The sequence below is a fragment of the Salmo salar genome, chromosome 18 (assembly GCF_965601325.2).
Source record: "Salmo salar chromosome 18, fSalSal1, whole genome shotgun sequence".
In the NCBI taxonomy this organism is placed as follows: Eukaryota; Metazoa; Chordata; class Actinopteri; order Salmoniformes; family Salmonidae; genus Salmo; species Salmo salar.
The window spans coordinates 67888818-67907189 of NC_138308.1; the positions used below are offsets into that span (position 1 = coordinate 67888818).

General features: G+C 41.6%; 1 protein-coding gene across 3 annotated transcripts in view; it reads left to right on the forward strand.

Moving 5' to 3' along the window:
* LOC106577488 (uncharacterized protein KIAA0232) overlaps window positions 1–18372 on the forward strand; it is a 100427-nt gene that overhangs the window by 66104 nt on the left and 15951 nt on the right. For all 3 annotated transcript variants that reach the window (XM_014155517.3, XM_014155515.3, XM_014155516.3), the window contains exon 3: window positions 16290–16430. In XM_014155517.3, the coding sequence (XP_014010992.1) occupies window positions 16290–16430 (141 nt within the window). The remainder of the gene's footprint in view (window positions 1–16289; window positions 16431–18372) is intronic.

Consider the following 18372-nt stretch of genomic DNA (forward strand, 5'->3'; position numbering starts at 1 on the left):
ACAATGACACGGGTGCGCGCGTGCACGTGAAGAGTCCATTTTACATTTTCACTCTTTGAACGAAAACAACGTCCCCCGGTCGGAATATTATCGCTATTTTACGAGAAAAATCGCATAAAAATGGATTTTAAACAGCGTTTGACATGCTTTGAAGTACGGTAATGGAATATTTTGAAATTTGTCACGATATGCGCCGGCGCGTCACCCTTCGGATAGTGTCTTCAACGCAAGAACAAAATGCCGCTATTTGGATATAACTATGGATTATTTGGAACCAAAACAACATTTGGTGTAAAGTAGAAGTCCTGGGAGTGCATTCTGACGAAGAACTGTAATCCAATTTTTCTTATAATTTTTCTTATAGTAAATCTGAGTTTGGTGAGTGCCAAACTTGGTGGGTGTCAAAATAGCCCGGCCATCATGGCTAGCTATCTACTCAGAATATTGCAAAATGTGCTTTCACCGAAAAGCTATTTTAAAATCTGACATAGCGATTGCATAAAGGAGTTCTGTATCTATAATTCTTAAAATAATTATGTTTTTTGTGAACGTTTATCGTGAGTAATTTAGTAAATTCACCGGAAGTTTCGGTGGGTATGCTAGTTCTGAACGTCACATGCTAATGTAAAAAGCTGTTTTTTGATATAAATATGAACGTGATTGAACAAAACATGCATGTATTGTATAACATAATGTCCTAGGAGTGTCATCTGATGAAGATCATCAAAGGTTAGTGCTGCATTTAGCTGTGGTTTTGGTTTTTGTGACATTATATGCTAGCTTGAAAAATGGGTGTGATTATTTCTGGCTGGGTACTCTCCTGACATAATCTAATGTTTTGTCTGATTTCAAAAAGGCTTTACAACGAAAGCAATGTGGTTATATAAAGGAGAGTCTTGTCTTTAAAATGGTGTAAAATAGTCATATGTTTGAAGAATTTACGTTTTTCGGAACATCTAGATGTAAGAGGTTAAACAACACAATGTAACTCCAAGTCAATCACACTTCTGTGAAATCAAACTGTCCACTTAGGAAGCAACACTGATAGACAATACATTTCACATGCTGTTGTGCAAATGGAATAGCCAACAGGTGGAAATTATAGGCAATTAGCAAGACACCCCCAATAAAGGAGTGGTTCGGCAGGTGGTGACCACAAACCACTTCTCAGTTCCTATGCTTCCTGGCTGATGTCTTGGTCACTTTTGAATGCTGGCGGTGCTTTCACTCTAGTGGTAGCATGAGACGGAGTCTACAACCCACACAAGTGGCTCAGGTAGTGCAGCTCATCCAGGATGGCACATCAATGCGAGCTGTGGCAAGAAGGTTTGCTGTGTCTGTCAGCGTAGTGTCCAGAGCATGGAGGCGCTACCAGGAGACAGGCCAGTACATCAGGAGACGTGGAGGAGGCCGTAGGAGGGCAACAACCCAGCAGCAGGACCGCTACCTCCGCCTTTGTGCAAGGAGGAGCAGGAGAAGCACTGCCAGAGCCCTGCAAAATGACCTCCAGCAGGCCACAAATGTGCATGTGTCTGCTCAAACGGTCAGAAACCGACTCCATGAGGGTGGTATGAGGGCCCGACGTCCACAGGTGGGGGTTGCGCTTACAGCCCACGTTTGGCATTTGCCAGAGAACACCAAGATTGGCAAATTTGCCACTGGCGCCCTGTGCTCTTCACAGATGAAAGCAGGTTCACACTGAGCACATGTGACAGACGTGACAGAGTCTGGAGACGCCGTGGAGAACGTTCTGCTGCCTGCAACATCCTCCAGCATGACCGGTTTGGCGGTGGGTCAGTCATGGTGTGGGGTGGCATTTCTTTGGGGGGCCGCACAGCCCTCCATGTGCTCGCCAGAGGTAGCCTGACTGCCATTAGGTACCGAGATGAGATCCTCAGACCCCTTGTGAGACCATATGCTGGTGCGGTTGGCCCTGGGTTCCTCCTAATGCAAGACAATGCTACACCTCATGTGGCTGGAGTGTGTCAGCAGTTCCTGCAAGAGGAAGGCATTGATACTATGGACTGGCCCGCCCGTTCCCCAGACCTGAATCCAATTGAGCACATCTGGGATATCATGTCTCGCTCCATCCACCAAGCCACGTTGCTCCACAGACTGTCCAGGAGTTGGCGGATGCTTTAGTCTAGGTCTGGGAGGAGATCCCTCAGGAGACCATCCGCCACCTCATCAGGAGCATGCCCAGGCATTGTAGGGAGGTCATACAGGCATGTGGAGGCCACACACACACTACTGAGCCTCATTTTGACTTGTTTTAAGGACATTACATCAATGTTGGATCAGCCTGTAGTGTGGTTTTCCACTTTAATTTTGAGTGTGACTCCAAATCCAGACCTCCATGGGTTGATAAGTTGGATTTCCATTGATTATTTTTGTGTGATTTTGTTGTCAGCACATTCAACTATGTAAAGAAAAAAGTATTTAATAAGATTATTTCATTCATTCAGATCTAGGATGTGTTAGTGTTCCCTTTATTTTTTTGAGCCGTGTACATCCGATTTAAAGATGCACTTGTTAATCCAGCCGCTGTTTCCGATTTCAAAAAGGCTTTACGGCTAAAGCACACCATGCGATTATGTTAGGTCAGCGCCTAGCCACAGACAACCATACAGCCATTTTCCAACCAAGGAGAGGTGTCACAAAAGTCAGATGTAGCGTTAAAATTAATCACTTACCTTTGATCTTCATCTGATGGCACTCCCAGGTCTCCATGTTTAGACAATAAATGTTTGTTTTGTTCGATAAAGTTCATCTTTCTCCAAATACCTCCTTTTTGTTCGTTTTTGTCCAGTAATCCAAATGCACAAAGCGCGAGCACAAAGTCCAGACGAAAAGTCAAAAGTTCCATTACAGTTCGTAGAAACATGTCAAACGATGTATATAATCAATCTTTAGGATGTTTTTATCATAAATCTTCAATAATATTCCAACCGGACAATTCTGTTGTCATTAGAAAGGGAACGGAGCTTGCACGCAACAACTAAAGGCTTTCAGCTGAGCCACCTGCTTTGAGGGGTCTTATTCTCTCCCCTTTCACAATAGAAGCCTGAAACAACTTTCTAAAGACTCTTGACATTTAGTGGAAGCCTTAGGAAGTGCGATCTGACCCCATAGACAATCACTTAAAAAAAAGAAAAAAAAAGACAACTCAGATTTCCCACTTCCTGGTTGGATTTTTCTCAGGTTTTTGCCTGCCATATGAGTTCTGTTATACTCACAGACATTATTTTAACCGTTTTGGAAACTTTTAGTGTTTTCTATCCAAATCTATATGCATATTCTAGCTTCTGGGCCTGAGAAACAGGAAGTTTACTCTGGGCACGCTTTTCATCCAAACTTCCCAATGCTGCCCCCTATCCCAATGAAGTTAAGAACAAATGTATTTACATTGACTGTCTACCAAGAGGCAATAGGATGCCTGCGGGGAGGGGGGCTGGTATTAAGAATGTAGGACAAAACACACATCACTACAAGAGACAACACTACATAAAGAGAGACCTAAGACACACAGCACAGTAGCATCACATGACGACAACACGGTAGTGACACATGGTAGCAGCACAAACGTGGTACAAATATTGTTAGGCACAGACAATAGCACAAATGGCAAAAAAAGTATAGACGACAATGCATCACGCGAAACAGCCACAACTACGAGTGTCCATGTTTGAGTCTTTGAATGAAGAGATGGAGATAAAATGGTCCAGTTTGAGTTTTTTTTATTATTATTTTTTTTTTTTTCATCTCGTTCCACTCGCTAGCTGCAGCGAACTGAAAAGAGGAGTGACTCAGAGATGGGTGTGCTTTGGAGACCTTTAACACAATGTGACTGGCAGAACAGGTGTTGTATGTGGAGGATGAGGGCTGCAATAGATATCTCAGATGGGGGGGGGGGGGGGGGTTTATAAATGACCATCAACCAGTGGGTCTTGCAACAGGTATACAGAGGTGACCAGTTTACAGAGTAGTATAGAGTGCAGTGATGTCTCTTATAAGGAGCATTGGTGGCAAATTTGATGGCCAAATGGTAAAGAACATCTAGCCGCTCGAGAGCACCCTTACCTGCCGATCTATAAATTACGTCTCTGTAGTCTAGCATGGGTAGGATGGTCATCTGAATCAGGGTTAGTTTGGCAGCTGGGGTAAAAGAGGAGCGATTTACTACAGAGGAAACCAAGTCTATATTTAAATTTTAGCCTGCAGCTTTGATATGCGCTGAGAGAAGGACAGTGTACTGTCTGGCCATACTCCCGAGTCCTTGTATGAGGTGACTACCTCAAGCTCTATACCAGGCCTGGGCAATGGCTGGCCCGGGGGCCATATGCGGCCCACGACCTGATTCAAAGTGGCCAGCGGAATCATGCTCAGATAACATAACATTTGCGATAGTAAAGTTTAGAAAAACGTATTTGTTATTCAAATTAAAAGCTCAATGAGTACTCGCCATTGTGTAATGATGTAACTCACACTGCTTGCGGGATATTTCTTTTGAAGGTACGTATAAATAACAACTACACGAGGACAGACAGTGACTGACAGGCTGACACACACATCAGTTACAAATAGTAGCTAGCTCAAAACAAATTTTTCAAAGATAAGGAAAGTAGACAACGAATGTAGGGTGTTCCAGCAAGAGTGGACATCGAAATATTTCTGTGTTGCGGTATTAGGGAAAGCTGTGTGCAAAGAGGGCATCGCTGTCTTGAAAGACTACAACTTGTCCCGACACTTCAGACGAAGCATGCAGAGGTCGGCCAATTAATCGGCATGGCCGATTTCAAGTGCTCATAACAATCGGTATTTTTGGATGCCGATTATGGCCGATTACATTGCACTCCACGAGGAGACTGCGTGGCAGGCTGACCACCAGTTACGCGAGTGCTGCAAGGAGGCAAGGTAAGTTGCTAGCTAGCATTAAACTTATCTTATAAAAAACAATCAATCTTAACATAATCACTAGTTAACTACACATGGTTGATATTACTAGTTTAACTAGCTTGTCCTGCGTTGCAAATAAATTAACAGGCACCGCATTGATTATCGAATCACAGCCTACTTCGCCAAACGGGTGACGATTTAACAAGCACATTTGTGAAAAAAGCACTGTCGTTGCACTAATGTACCTAACCATAAACATCAATGCCTTTCTTAAAATCAATACACAAGTACAGTTGAAGTCGGAAGTTTGCTTACACTTTTGCCAAATACATTTAAACTCAGGTTTTCACTATTCCTGACATTTAATCCTAGTAAAGATTCCATACATGAAGGGAACATTTCGGCATTTGCTGTATGACTAGTGAGGAGGTCCATATGGCAAATGTACGGTCCCTTACTAGACGTCCGCGAACGTTTGTAAAATCGGCGGACGGCGCCGGACTGTGCACCGGGGCCGGATCTTCCGGGACGTCATCGAACGAAGTCTCTCGGACGTTCGGTTTCCGTTTTAATAAAATTTTACAATTTTGGTCATTTTTCACCTGTCCCGGATTATACCACAGGAGGGCGAATGGAGGGCACATGGAATCATATTGCAAATGTAACAAACATCACCAATCATGACGTGGCCTTTTCTCCTAAACGGAAAAGACTTCGAAGACAACTTGGTGAGCATTGGTTTGGCATAATGGGCAGTTGGCCCCGAACAAGATGGACTCTTGGCCTCAACGCTTTTTGAGTTAAGGCCATTTTTCTGGGATCAAAAGTAAAAAATGTAAATAGAGCGCTAATTTGACCGCTTCACGTCAAAGTACATGAGCCTACGGTGTCAGGAAAAAAGGAACCAGACATTTATCTATTGTCATTTAACCTCTCTAGGGTAGGTGGCACCAAATCGTCCCACCTACGCAACAGCCAGTCTAATCCCGTGGCGCGATATTCAAATACCTTAATGCTATTACTTCAATTTCTGAAACATATAACTATTTTACACCATTTTAAAGACAAGACTCTCCTTTATCTAACCACACTGTCCGATTTCAAAAAGGCTTTACAACGAAAGCAAAACATTAGATTATGTCAGCAGAGTACCCAGCCAGAAATAATCAGACACCCATTTTTCAAGCTAGCATATAATGTCACATAAACCCAAACCACAGCTAAATGCAGCACTAACCTTTGATGATCTTCATCAGATGACAACCCTAGGACATTATGTTATACAATACATGCATGTTTTGTTCAATCAAGTTCATATTTATATCAAAAAACAGCTTTTTACATTAGCATGTGACGTTCAGAACTAGCATACCCCCCGCAAACTTCCGGGGAATTTACTAACAATTTACTAAATTACTCACGATAAACGTTCACAAAAAGCATAACAATTATTTTAAGAATTATAGATACAGAACTCCTCTATGCACTCGATATGTCCGATTTAAAAATAGCTTTTTGGTGAAAGCACATTTTGCAATATTCTAAGTACATAGCCCAGCCATCACGGGCTAGCTATTTAAACACCCGGCAAGTTTAGCCTTCACCAAAATCAGATTTACTATAACAAAAATGTTATTACCTTTGCTGTTCTTCGTCAGAATGCACTCCCAGGAATTCTACTTCAATAACAAATGTTGGTTTGGTCCCAAATAATCCATCGTTATATCCAAATAGCGGCGTTTTGTTCGTGCGTTCTAGACACTATCCGAAATGGTAAATCAGGGTTACGAGCATGGTGCATTTCGTGACAAAAAATGTCTAAATATTCCATTACCGTACTTCGAAGCATGTCAACCGCTGTTTAAAATCAATTTTTATGCAATTTATCTCGTAAAAAAGCGATAATATTCCGACCGGGAATCTGCGTTTCGGTAAATAGAGGGAAAAAAAGAAAGACGGGGGCGACCAGTGCACGCGCCTAAGCCCACTGTCCCCTGATCGGCCACTTGACAAAGGCGATAATGTGTTTCAGCCTGGGGCTGGAATGACGACATTCAGCTTTTTCCCGGGCTCTGAGAGCCTATGGGAGCCGTGGGAAGTGTCACGTTACCGCAGAGATCCTTTGTTTTGGAAAGAGATGTCAAAGAAAGCCAATAAATGGTCAGACAGGCCACTTCCTGTAAAGGAATCTTCTCATGTTTTTGCCTGCCATATGAGTTCTGTTATACTCACAGACACCATTCAAACAGTTTTAGAAACTTTAGGGTGTTTTCTATCCATATCTAATAAGTATATGCATATTCTAGTTACTGGGTAGGAGTAGTAACCAGATTAAATCGGGTACGTTTTTTATCCGGTGGTGTAAATGCTGCCCCCTAGCCCTAAGAGTTTAACCTCTTACATCTAGACGTTCCGCTAGCGGAACACCTGCTCCAATATCCAATGATAGGCGTGGTGCGAATTACAAATTCCTCAAAAATCCCAAAACTTCAATTTTTCAAACATATGACTATTTTACACAATTTTAAAGACAAGACTCTCCTTTAATTAACCACACTGTCCGATTTCAAAAGGGCTTTACAGCGAAAGCAAAACATTAGATTATGTCAGCAGAGTACCCAGCCAGAAATAATCAGACACCCATTTTTCAAGCTAGCATATAATGTCACAAAAAACAAAACCACAGCTAAATGCAGCACTAACCTTTGATGATCTTCATCAGATGACACTCCTAGGACATTATGTTATACAATACATGTATGTTTTGTTCAATCAAGTTCATATTTATATCAAAAACCAGCTTTTTACATTAGCATGTGACTAGCATTCCCACCGAACACTTCTGGTGAATTTACTAAATTACTCACGATAAACGTTCAAAAAACATAATTATTTTAAGAATTATAGATACAGAACTCCTTTATGCAATCGCGGTGTCCGATTTTAAAATAGCTTTTCGGTGAAAGCACATTTTGCAATATTCTGAGTAGATAGCCCGGCCATCATGGCTAGCTATTTTGACACCCACCAAGTGTGGTACTCACCAAACTCAGATTTACTTTAAGAAAAATTGGATTACCTTTGCTGTTCTTCGTCAGAATGCACTCCCAGGACTTCTACTTCAATAACAAATGTTGGTTTGGTTCCAAATAATCCATTGTTATATCCAAATAGCAGCGTTTTGTTCGTGCGTTGAAGACACTATCCGAAGGGTAAAGGGTGACGCGCCCGGCGAGTTTCGTGACAAAAAATGTCAAAATATTCCATTACCGTACTTGGAAGCATGTCAAACGCTGTTTAAAATCAATTTTTATGCGATTTTATTTTTTATTTTTTGTAAAAAAAAAATCTCGTAAAAAAGCGATAATATTCCCACCGGGAAACCCTGTTTTCGTTCAAAGACGAAAAAATAAAAACATGGAGTCGTCTCGTGCACGCACCCCCAGTCTCATTGTTCTCAGATCGACCACTATCCAAATGCGCTACTGTTTTTCAGCCATGGCCTGCAAAGTCATCATTCAATGTTCTGGCGCCTTCTGAGAGCCTATGGGAGCGTTAGAAAATGTCACGTTACAGCAGAGAGCCCCTGTTTTGGATAGAGATGATCAAGAAGGCCAAGAAATAGTCAGAGAGAGCGCTTCCTGTTTGGAATCTTCTCAGGTTTGGGCCTGCCAAATGAGTTCTGTTATACTCACAGACACCATTCAAACAGTTTTAGAAACTTTGGAGTGTTTTCTGCGCTCGCCATCTATTGGATATTTGCTGTGATTTGGCACATTCAATACTTTCATAATTGACAAAAAAAGAATTGGACATTTTCATTTGGACATTTCTAATGGCATTTGGCAACAAAAAAAGTCACTTTTGACTTCCTATGAAATCATATTCCAAATGCATAAAACAAATGCCTTATGCACAAGCAAAAACAACCCCAAAAAATGATGTCAATAAAATGTCAAAAGTATGTTCATACAGCTCTTATACATGTGTAATTGACATACAAATCTGAAAATTTCCCAAAAACGGTCCAGAAAGCACTTTTTTAAGGGGGTGATAAAATGAAAAGAAAAATAGAAAACTTTTCAAAATTTGACCCTTGGGTGTTGACTTGTGTTACATTTGCAATATGAAAATCCACGGTGGAGCGTGCTCGCCATCTATAGGATTTTTGGGGTGTGACACTTGGCATTTGCCATATGAAATTTGCAGTATGATTTGGATGAATGTGGACCAAATTGGGTGGTATTGTCATTAGGGTGTATGATTCGTACGGTGCCAATATATCCCCATTCATTTTTGTCCATTTGGAGGGGGTCTTCCCTTACATGTTTTAGGTCAGTTAGGATCACCACTTTATTTTAAGAATGTGAAATGTAAGAATAATAGTAGAGAGAATGATTGATTTATTCCAGCTTTTACATACGCCCAATTAGTATTTGGTAGCATTGCCTTTAAATTGTTTAACTTGGGTCAAATGGTTCAGGTAGCCTTCCATAAGCTCCCCACAATAAGTTATGTGAATTTTTGCCCATTCCTCCTGACAGTGCTGGTGTAACTGAGTCAGGTTTGTAGGCCTCCTTGCTCGCACACGCTTTTTCAGTTTTGCCCACACATTTTCTGTAGGATTGAGGTCAGGGATTTGTGATGGCCGCTCCAATGCCTTGACTTTGTTGTCCTTAAGCCATTATGCCACAACTTTGGACGAATGCTTGGGGTCATTGTCCATTTGGAAGACCCATTTGCGACCAAGCTTTAACTTCCTGACTGATGTTGCTTCAATATGTCCACAATTGTCCTTCCTCATGATGCCATCTATTTTGTGAAGTGCACTAGTCCTTCCTGCAGCAAAGCACCCCCACAACATGATGCTGCCACCCCCGTGCTTCATGGTTGGGATGGTGTTCTTCGGCTTGCAAGCATCCCCCTTTTTCCTCTAAACTTAATGATGGTCATTATGGCCAAATAATTATATTTTTGTTTCATCAGACCAGAGGACATTTCTCCAAAAAGTATGATCTTTGTCCCTATGTGCAGTTGCAAACTGTAGTCTAGCTTTTTTATGGCGGTTTTGAAGCAGTGGCTTCTGCCTTGCTGAGCGGCCTTTCAGGTTATGTCGATTATAGGACTTGTTTTATAGGACTTGTTTTACTGTGGACATAGATACGTTTGTACCTGTTCCCTCCAGCATCTTCACAAGGTCCTTTGCTGCTGTTCTGGGATTGATTTGCACTTTTCACACCAAATTACGTTCATCTCTAGGAGACAGAACGCAATTCCTTCCTGAGTGGTAATGCGGCTGTGTGGTCCCATGGTGTTTATACTTGCGTACTATTGTTTGTACAGATGAACGTGGTACCTTCAGGCGTTTTGGAAATTGCACCCAAGTTTGAACCAGACTTGTGGAGGTCTAAAATTTCTTTGAGGCCTTGGCTGATTTAAAAAAAAATATACATATTTTTTTTCTCACCATGATGTCAAGCAAAGAGGCACTGAGTTTGAAGGTAGGCCTTGAAATGCATCCACAGGTACACCTCCAATTGACTCAAATTATGTAAATTAGCCTATCAGAAGCTTCTAACGCCATGACATAATTTTCTGGAATTTTCCAAGCTGTATAATGGCACAGTCAACTTAATGTATGTAAACTTCTGACCCACTGGAATTTCGATACAGTGAATTATAGTGTCTGTAAACAATTGTTTGAAAAATGACTTGTGTCATTCACAAAATGTATGTCCTAACCGACTTGCCAAAACTATAGTCTGTTAACAAGAAATTTGTGGAGTGGTTGAAACACTTAGGTTGGAGTCATGAATACTTGTTTATGTAAACCTCCGACTTCAACAGTATATATTTTTTTTAAACCTGCATATTTAGTGTTAGCTGGTAATATTAACTAGGGAAATTTTGTCACTTCTCTTACGTTCTGTGCAAGCAGAGTCAGGGTATATGCAGCAGTTTGGGCCACCTGGCTCATTGCGAACTGTGTGAAGACCATTTCTTCCTACCAAAGGCCGTAATTAATTTGCCAGAATTTTACATATTTATGACATAACATTTGAATGTTGTGCAATGTAACAGCAATATTTAGACTTAGGGATGCCACCCGTTCGATAAAATACGGAACAGTTCCGTATTTCACTGAAAAAATTTACGTTTTGTTTTTGAAATGATAGTTTCCGGATTTGACCATATTAATGACATACGGCTTGTGTTCATTATAGGTAAGTCTGATTTGATAGAGCAGTCTGAGCAGTGGTAGGCAGCAGCAGGCTCGTAAGCATTCATTAAACAGCACTGTCCTGCGTTTGCCAGCAGCTCTTCGCAATGCTTGAAGTACAGCGCTGTTTATGACTTCAAGCCTATCAACTCCCGAAATTAGGCTGGCAATACTAAAGTGCCCATAAGAACATTCAATATTCAAAGGTATATGAAATACAAATGGTATAGAGAGAAATAGTCCTATAATTCCTACAATAACTACAACCTAAAACTTCTTACTGGGAATATTGAAGATCCATGTTAAAAGGAACCACCAGGTTTCATATGTTCTCATGTTCTGAGCAAGGAACTTAAACGTTAGCTTTTTTACATGGCACATATTGCACTTTTACTTTCTTCAAGACTGTTTTTGCATTATTTAAACCAAATTCAACATGTTTCATTATTTAGTTGAGACTAAATCAATTTAATGTATTATATTAAGTTAAAATAAGTGTTCATTCAGTATTGTTGTAGTTGTCATTATTACATATAGAAAAGTCAATCGATTTTTAATCGGTATCTGCTTTTTTTGGTCCTCCAATAATCGGTATCGGCGTTGAAAAATCATAATCAGTCGACCTCTAATGCAGAGAAATATAGGAATATGTCTTCTGAGCAGAGTGCAAGTGCATCGAAAGTGTTGCTTTCTCAGTTGCAGAAGCAGCGAGGACTTTTCACAAAACTGCATTCAGCAAACGACGGAATTGCGAGAGCTAGCTATATACTGTCCCACAAAATTGTAAAACATGAGAAGCCATTCGCTGAGGGCGAATTCATTAAATAATGTTTAATTGACTCTGCAGCAATATTTTGCCCCGACAAGAAAGAGCTGAATGTTTCCCTGTCAAGATGAATAGTGACACGGTGTGTTGAGGACAACGCAGAGAATATGGAACAACAGTTGAAAGACAAGGTAAAGGATTTCACCTATTTCTCCTTGGCCCTGGATGAGAGCAGTGATGCATGACACTGCACATTTGTTGATATTCTTACGAGGCGTAAGACCAGACCAGGAGCTTGCTTCAGTGCAGTCAATGAAGAGCACAACCACAGGGAAAGATTTATTGGAGTTTAGTAAGTGTGTGGCAAAGCTGGGACTGAGTTTTGAAAAGTTATCCAGTGTGACCACTAATGGGTGCCCAAACTTGACGGGAAAAAAGTTGGCCTTTTGAAAAGGATACAAGATCAAGTAGCTGAGCTGAACCCAGATCAGAAAATGATTTTCCTGCATTGCATTATTCATCAGGTGCTCTGTAAATGTGTCCTGAAAATGGCCATGTTGTGGATACAGTGGTAAACTTCTTAAGAGCGAAATTTAAACCACAGACAGTTTGTCTCACTGTTGGAAGAGAAAGAGTCGGGTCATGCAGATCTCCCCTACCACACAAACGTGAGATGGCTGAGTTTGGGGAAGGTGATTAAAAGGGTGTGGGACCTGAAGTCGGAGATTTCTGAGTGTTTGCAAATGAAGGTAAAATGTGAATTTCCCTCAACTGCAAGATATAGAATGGTTGGCTGATTTTGTCTTCACCGTGGACATCATGGCCCTCATGAATGAACTGAATTCCAAACTACAAGGGAAGGGCTTTTTTGCACATCAGATGTACAGCCTTGTCAAAGCCTTCAAGGAAAAATTACTCCCCCTGACCGGCCAAGTAGAAGCCAACAATCTCACCCACCTTCTGACACTACTAGTCTGTTCCCTATCAGATGACCAGCGGGAGAAGTATACATCGCTGCTGTGTGCTTTGAACAGTGAGTTTTCTCATCGTTTTGAGGATTTCAATGTGTTGGAAAATGACATGCTGTTTGTTTCCTCTCATTTCACCTTCAATGTGGATAACGCTCCCGCTGACCTGCAATTTATGCTTATCGATCTTCAGTCTGATGCAGTGATTGTTTTGATTAGAAAACATTGTCACTGATGAGGTTCTATGCATCTCTTGAACAACATTTTCCGAAGATTAGGAGTCATGCTCAGATGTTTGTACTGTTTGGGTCAACCTATGTATGTGAACAGACATTTTCTGTGATGAAATATAACAAGTCAAGACAAAGATTCTCTTACTGACTCTCAGCAATCCTGCGCATAGTGACGTCAGAAACTATACCTGACTGCTCTAGTCAATGCCCGTCAGAGACTTCACTCCTCACACTGATTGAGTAGTTTAAATGTAATGTTGAGCTCACTCTTTCCTGTGTTTTTGTGCATACCCGTTAACAAGAGTTCTGTCCGTGGTGCTGAATGCACAGTGTACTTTTCCCTCCGTGTAGTTCATTGCATGTTTAATAATGAAAATACCTACCAAAAGGAGAACATGGATGTGGTTTATTTCTGTGGATGTTAAATAAGTAAAATAAATAGCATATCTGGATGTGATTTACAGTAGATATCTGTCAACACAGTCATACGCATGATGTATAATCCCGTAATAGGATTCTGGACCGCGATGGCAAAAATATATTCTAATTTGGCCCTCCATGGAAAATAATTGCCCAGGCCTGCTCTAAACCCTTGGAGGTAGCAATGACACCGTTGGGGAGAGGGGCATTCTTCTTACCAAACCACATTACCTTTTTGTTTTGTAGATGTTCAGAACAAGGTTAAGAGTAGAGGGAGCTTGTTGTAGAGATATTTAACACAAAATCCGGGGAGGGGACAGCTGAGTATAAGACGATAATCTGCATATAAATGGATGCGAGAGCTTCCTACTGCCTGAGCTATGTTGTTGATGTAAATTGAGAACAGCGCAGGGCCTAGGATCGAGCCTTGGGGAACTCCCTTGGTCACAGGCAGTGGCTGAGACAGCAGATGTTCTGACTTTATACACTGCACTCTTTGAGAGAGGTAGTTAGCAAACCAGGCCAAAGACCCCTCTGACACATTACTCCTTAGCAAGCTCACAAGAATGGAATGGTCTACCGTATCAAAAGTTTTGGCCAAGTCAATAAAAATAGCATCACAACATTGCTTAGAATCAAGGGCAATGGTGGGAAAAGGGCAATGGTGGGGAAAAAAAATGTTTGATATGTATGCATTCACTACTGTAAGTCGCTCTGGATAAGAGCGTCTGCTAAATGACTAAAATGTAAATGTGACATCATTGAGGACCTTTTAAGATTGCAGTGACACATCCATAACCTGAGCGGAAACTAGATTGCATACCAGAGAGAATACTATAGACATCAAGAAACCCATTAAGTTGATTATTGACATGTTTTTCCAACACTTTTGATAAACAGGGCAAAATAGAAATAGGCCCATAACAGTCAGGATCAGCTTGATCTCCCCCTTTTTAAATAAAGAAAGCACTGTGGCTGCCTTCCCAGAAAGGAGAGACCAGTTAAAAAGCTCCGAGAGAGGCTTGGCGACGATAGGGGCAGCAACCTTAAAGAAGAAAGGGTCTAAACCATCTGACCCAGATTTTTTGGGGGGTTAAGTTTCAGGAGCTCTTTTAGCACCTCGGACTCAGTGACCGCCTGCAGGGAGAAACTTTGTAGCGGGGCAGGGGAAAAAGAGGGAGAAGTGTTGGGGATAGTCGCAATAGAACGGGTGGGAGATGAGGAAATGTTAGACGGGCAGGGAGGCATGGCTGAGTCATAGGAATCGTGACTTAATGAAGTGGTGATTAAAGAGCTCAGCCATGTTCTTCTTGTCAGTAACAACCACATCATCAACATTAAGGGACATGGGCAGCTGTGAGGAGAAGGAGGGTTTATTCTCCAGGTCTTTAACCGTTTTCCAGAACATCTTGGGGTTAGACCCACAGAGTGAGAACTGCTCCTTAAAGTAACCAACTTTGGCCTTCTGGATAACCTGAGTGTGCTTATTTTTCAATTGCCTGAATGAGAGCCAGTCAATCTGAGTATGTGTGTGCCAAGCCTTTCGCCAAATGCAGATCTTGAGGTGTAGTAACTCTGCAAGATCACCTGTTTTTAATTCAAATTTTCTTTATGGGTGCGTGTTTGTTACCACTGAAAATATCAAAAAAGAAGGTTCAAGCGTCATCGACAGAGGGGATCAAGCTGATTCTATACCATTTTACAAGGCTTGCGCATTGTTTTTTTTTTAGCAAGCGTCTATGACAAATCAGGACAGGTTGTTTCACTGAGCAGCCATTACAAACACAGGCTGTAAAACAGTGATCACTAAGTTCATTACAGAAAACACCAGACTGAAATCTATCAGGATTATTTGTGAGGATAACATTGAGGTGAGTAGCCTTTTCTGGGTGTTTGGAGTCATACCTTGTGGAAATGGTAATAAACTGAGAAAGATTTAGGGAGTCCCATTGCTTTAGGACTTGGTCAGGTGGTTTAAGCATGTCCCAGTTTAGGTCACCAAGCAGGACAAATTCAGACTTAGTGTATGGGGCCAGGAGAGAGCTTAGGGCAGGTAGGGTACAGGCCGGTGCTGATGGAAGAATATAGTACCCAGCAACAGTCAACAAAGTTATTGGATTAAAAAAATTATGCTTAAAACCAGCAAATCAAATTGTTTGGGGACAGACTTGGTGGAAACAACCAAGCACTGAAGGTGTTCCTTGGTAAAGATTGCCACTCCCCCATCTTTGGAAGATCTGTCTTGCCAAAAACAAAGGTATAACCAGAAAGGTTAACATTAGTATTCAGTACACATCTGGATTGGAGCTGTGAACGCACACTTTCAATTGATCCATTTTAGGTAATAGGCTTCTAGTGTTATCGTGCAGAAAACCCAGGCTTTTACGAGAGCAGCAATCAGTGAAGCAGATATCAGAGCACAAGTTCGAATTGGAGCAAGCAACAGTAATGGGCCATATTCATATATACTGTACATATGAATATGTATATATGAATAGTGTGTAAATAGTATTTTTGTTGTCTGTTGGTGTCTTTCCAATATATATCTCTTATTTAATGCAGTATATTATGTTCTAGTCTATAACTGTTCTGTACTTTGTCATTTTATGTGGACCCCAGGAAGAGTGCAGTAGCTAATGGGGATCCTACTAAACTAAACATACACATAGCCAATGAAGAAGAGGGTTCTGTTTAGTATTCATTATGAGTCAGGTGATTGTAAGTGAACCTATTGATTTAAAGCCGTCTCATTAAATGACTGATGTGGAGGAATTTTGTGTGTGCAGGAAAATGACATCTTGGGCTGGGAGAAGGGAACTGGGAAGAAATGGGGCAAGAGTAAGAAGAAAGGAGGAGGGACGGACCTAAGTCTGGAGGAGATAAAGAAGCAAGCCGCTGTGCAATGCCTGCGTTCAGCATCTGATGAAGTAAGTGCCGTTCCACTCCAGTGTCGCCACATCTCTTCACCCCATGTTTTTGTACACATAGTTTACTCACAGCATTGCTCATGCACTCCTGAGAAATTGAAATGATACATTTCACTTTGACTCTTTGAAGCTTGAATATTCAGGAGCAGTTGCATATAATGATAATTGGTACAGCAGTTCTGTGGTTATTTTGGCACACACCAGTGTGTAAGCTACAAAGCTGAATATGTTGAGTATTGAAGAATGGCAGAAGCATGTACAGTGCCTTCAGAAAGTATTTATACCCCTTGACTTATTCCACTTTTTGTTATGTCATGTTCCTTTTTCTCAGGAGTGGCTTGCATTTGGCCATTCTCCCATAAAGCCCAGATTGGTGAAGTGCTGTAGACTGTTTTTCTGGCAGGTTCTACCATCTCAGCCAACGAATTCTGTCGTTCTGTCAGAGTGGTCATTGGGTTCTTGGTCACTTCCCTGACCAAGGTCCTTCTTGCTTGGTCGCTCAGTTTGGTTGGAATGCCAGCTCTGGGTAGTTTCAATTTCCCAATGCTTGAGACCACTGTAGTCTTGGAACCTTTCAACACTCTAGAAATTGTTTTATACATTTCCCCAGATATACTTCTCTGAGCTCTACAGACAGCTACTTGGAATCATGGTATATTTTCTGCTCTGATGTACAGTACATTCGGAAAATATTCAGACACCTTGACTTTTTCCACATTTTGTTACGTTATTATAAAATGTATTATAGTTTTTTTTACCGCTCAATCTACACACAATACCCCATAATGATTTTTATACAAACAAAATATATAAATAACATTTACACAAGTATTCAGACCCTGTACTCGGTACTTTATTGAAGCGCATTTGGCAGTGATTACAGCCTCAAGTCTTTTTGGGTATGACGCTACAAGCTTGTCACGCCTGTATTTGGGGAGTTTCTCCCATTTTTCTCTGCAGTTCCTCTCAAGCTCTGTCAGGTTGGATGGGGAGCGTCGCTGCACAGTTATTTTCAGGTCTTTCCAGAGATGTTAGATCGCGTAAAAGTCCGGGCTCTGGCTGGGCCACTCAAGGACATTCAGAGACTTGTCCTGAAGCTACTCCTGCTTTGTCTTGGCTGTGTGCTTAGGGTTGTTATCCTGTTGGAAGGTAAACCTACACCCCAGTCTGAGGTCTTGAGTGCTCTGGAGCAGGTTTTCATCAAGGATCTCTGTACTTTGCTCTGTTCATCTTTCCCTCTCCTGACTAGTCTCCCAGTCCCTGCCGCTGAAAAACATCCCCACAGCATGATGCTGCCACCATGCTTCACTGTAGGGATGGTGCCAGGTTTCTTTCAGACGTTATGCTTGGCATTCAGGCCAAAGAGTTTAATCTTGTTTCATGGTCAGTCTTTTTAGGTGCCTTTTGGCAAACTCACAGAAGACTGTTGTCTTTTTTACTGAGGAGTAGCTTCTGTCTGGCCACTCTACCATAAAGGCCTGATTGGTGGAGTGCTGCAGAGTTGGTTGTCCTTCTGGAAGGTTCCCCATCTCTACAGAGGAACTCTGGAGCTCCTTCAGAGTGACCATCGGGTTCTTGGTTACCTCCCTGACCAAGACCCTTCTCCCCAGATTGCTCAATTTGGCCGGACGACCAGCTCTAGTAAGTGTCTTGGTGGTTCCAAACTTCTTCCATTTAAGAATGATGGAGGCCACTGTGTTCTTGGGGACCTTCAATGCTGCAGAAATGTTTTGGTACCCTTCCCCAGATCTGTGCCTCGACACAATCCTGTCTCGGAGCTCTACGGACAATTCCTTCAACCTCATGGCTTGGTTTTTGCTCTGACACGCACTGTCAACTGTGGGACCTTATATAGACAGGTGTGTGCTATTCCAAATCATGTCCCATCTATTTAATTTACCACAAGTACAACTTCATTGGAATCCAGAAACATCTCAAGGAT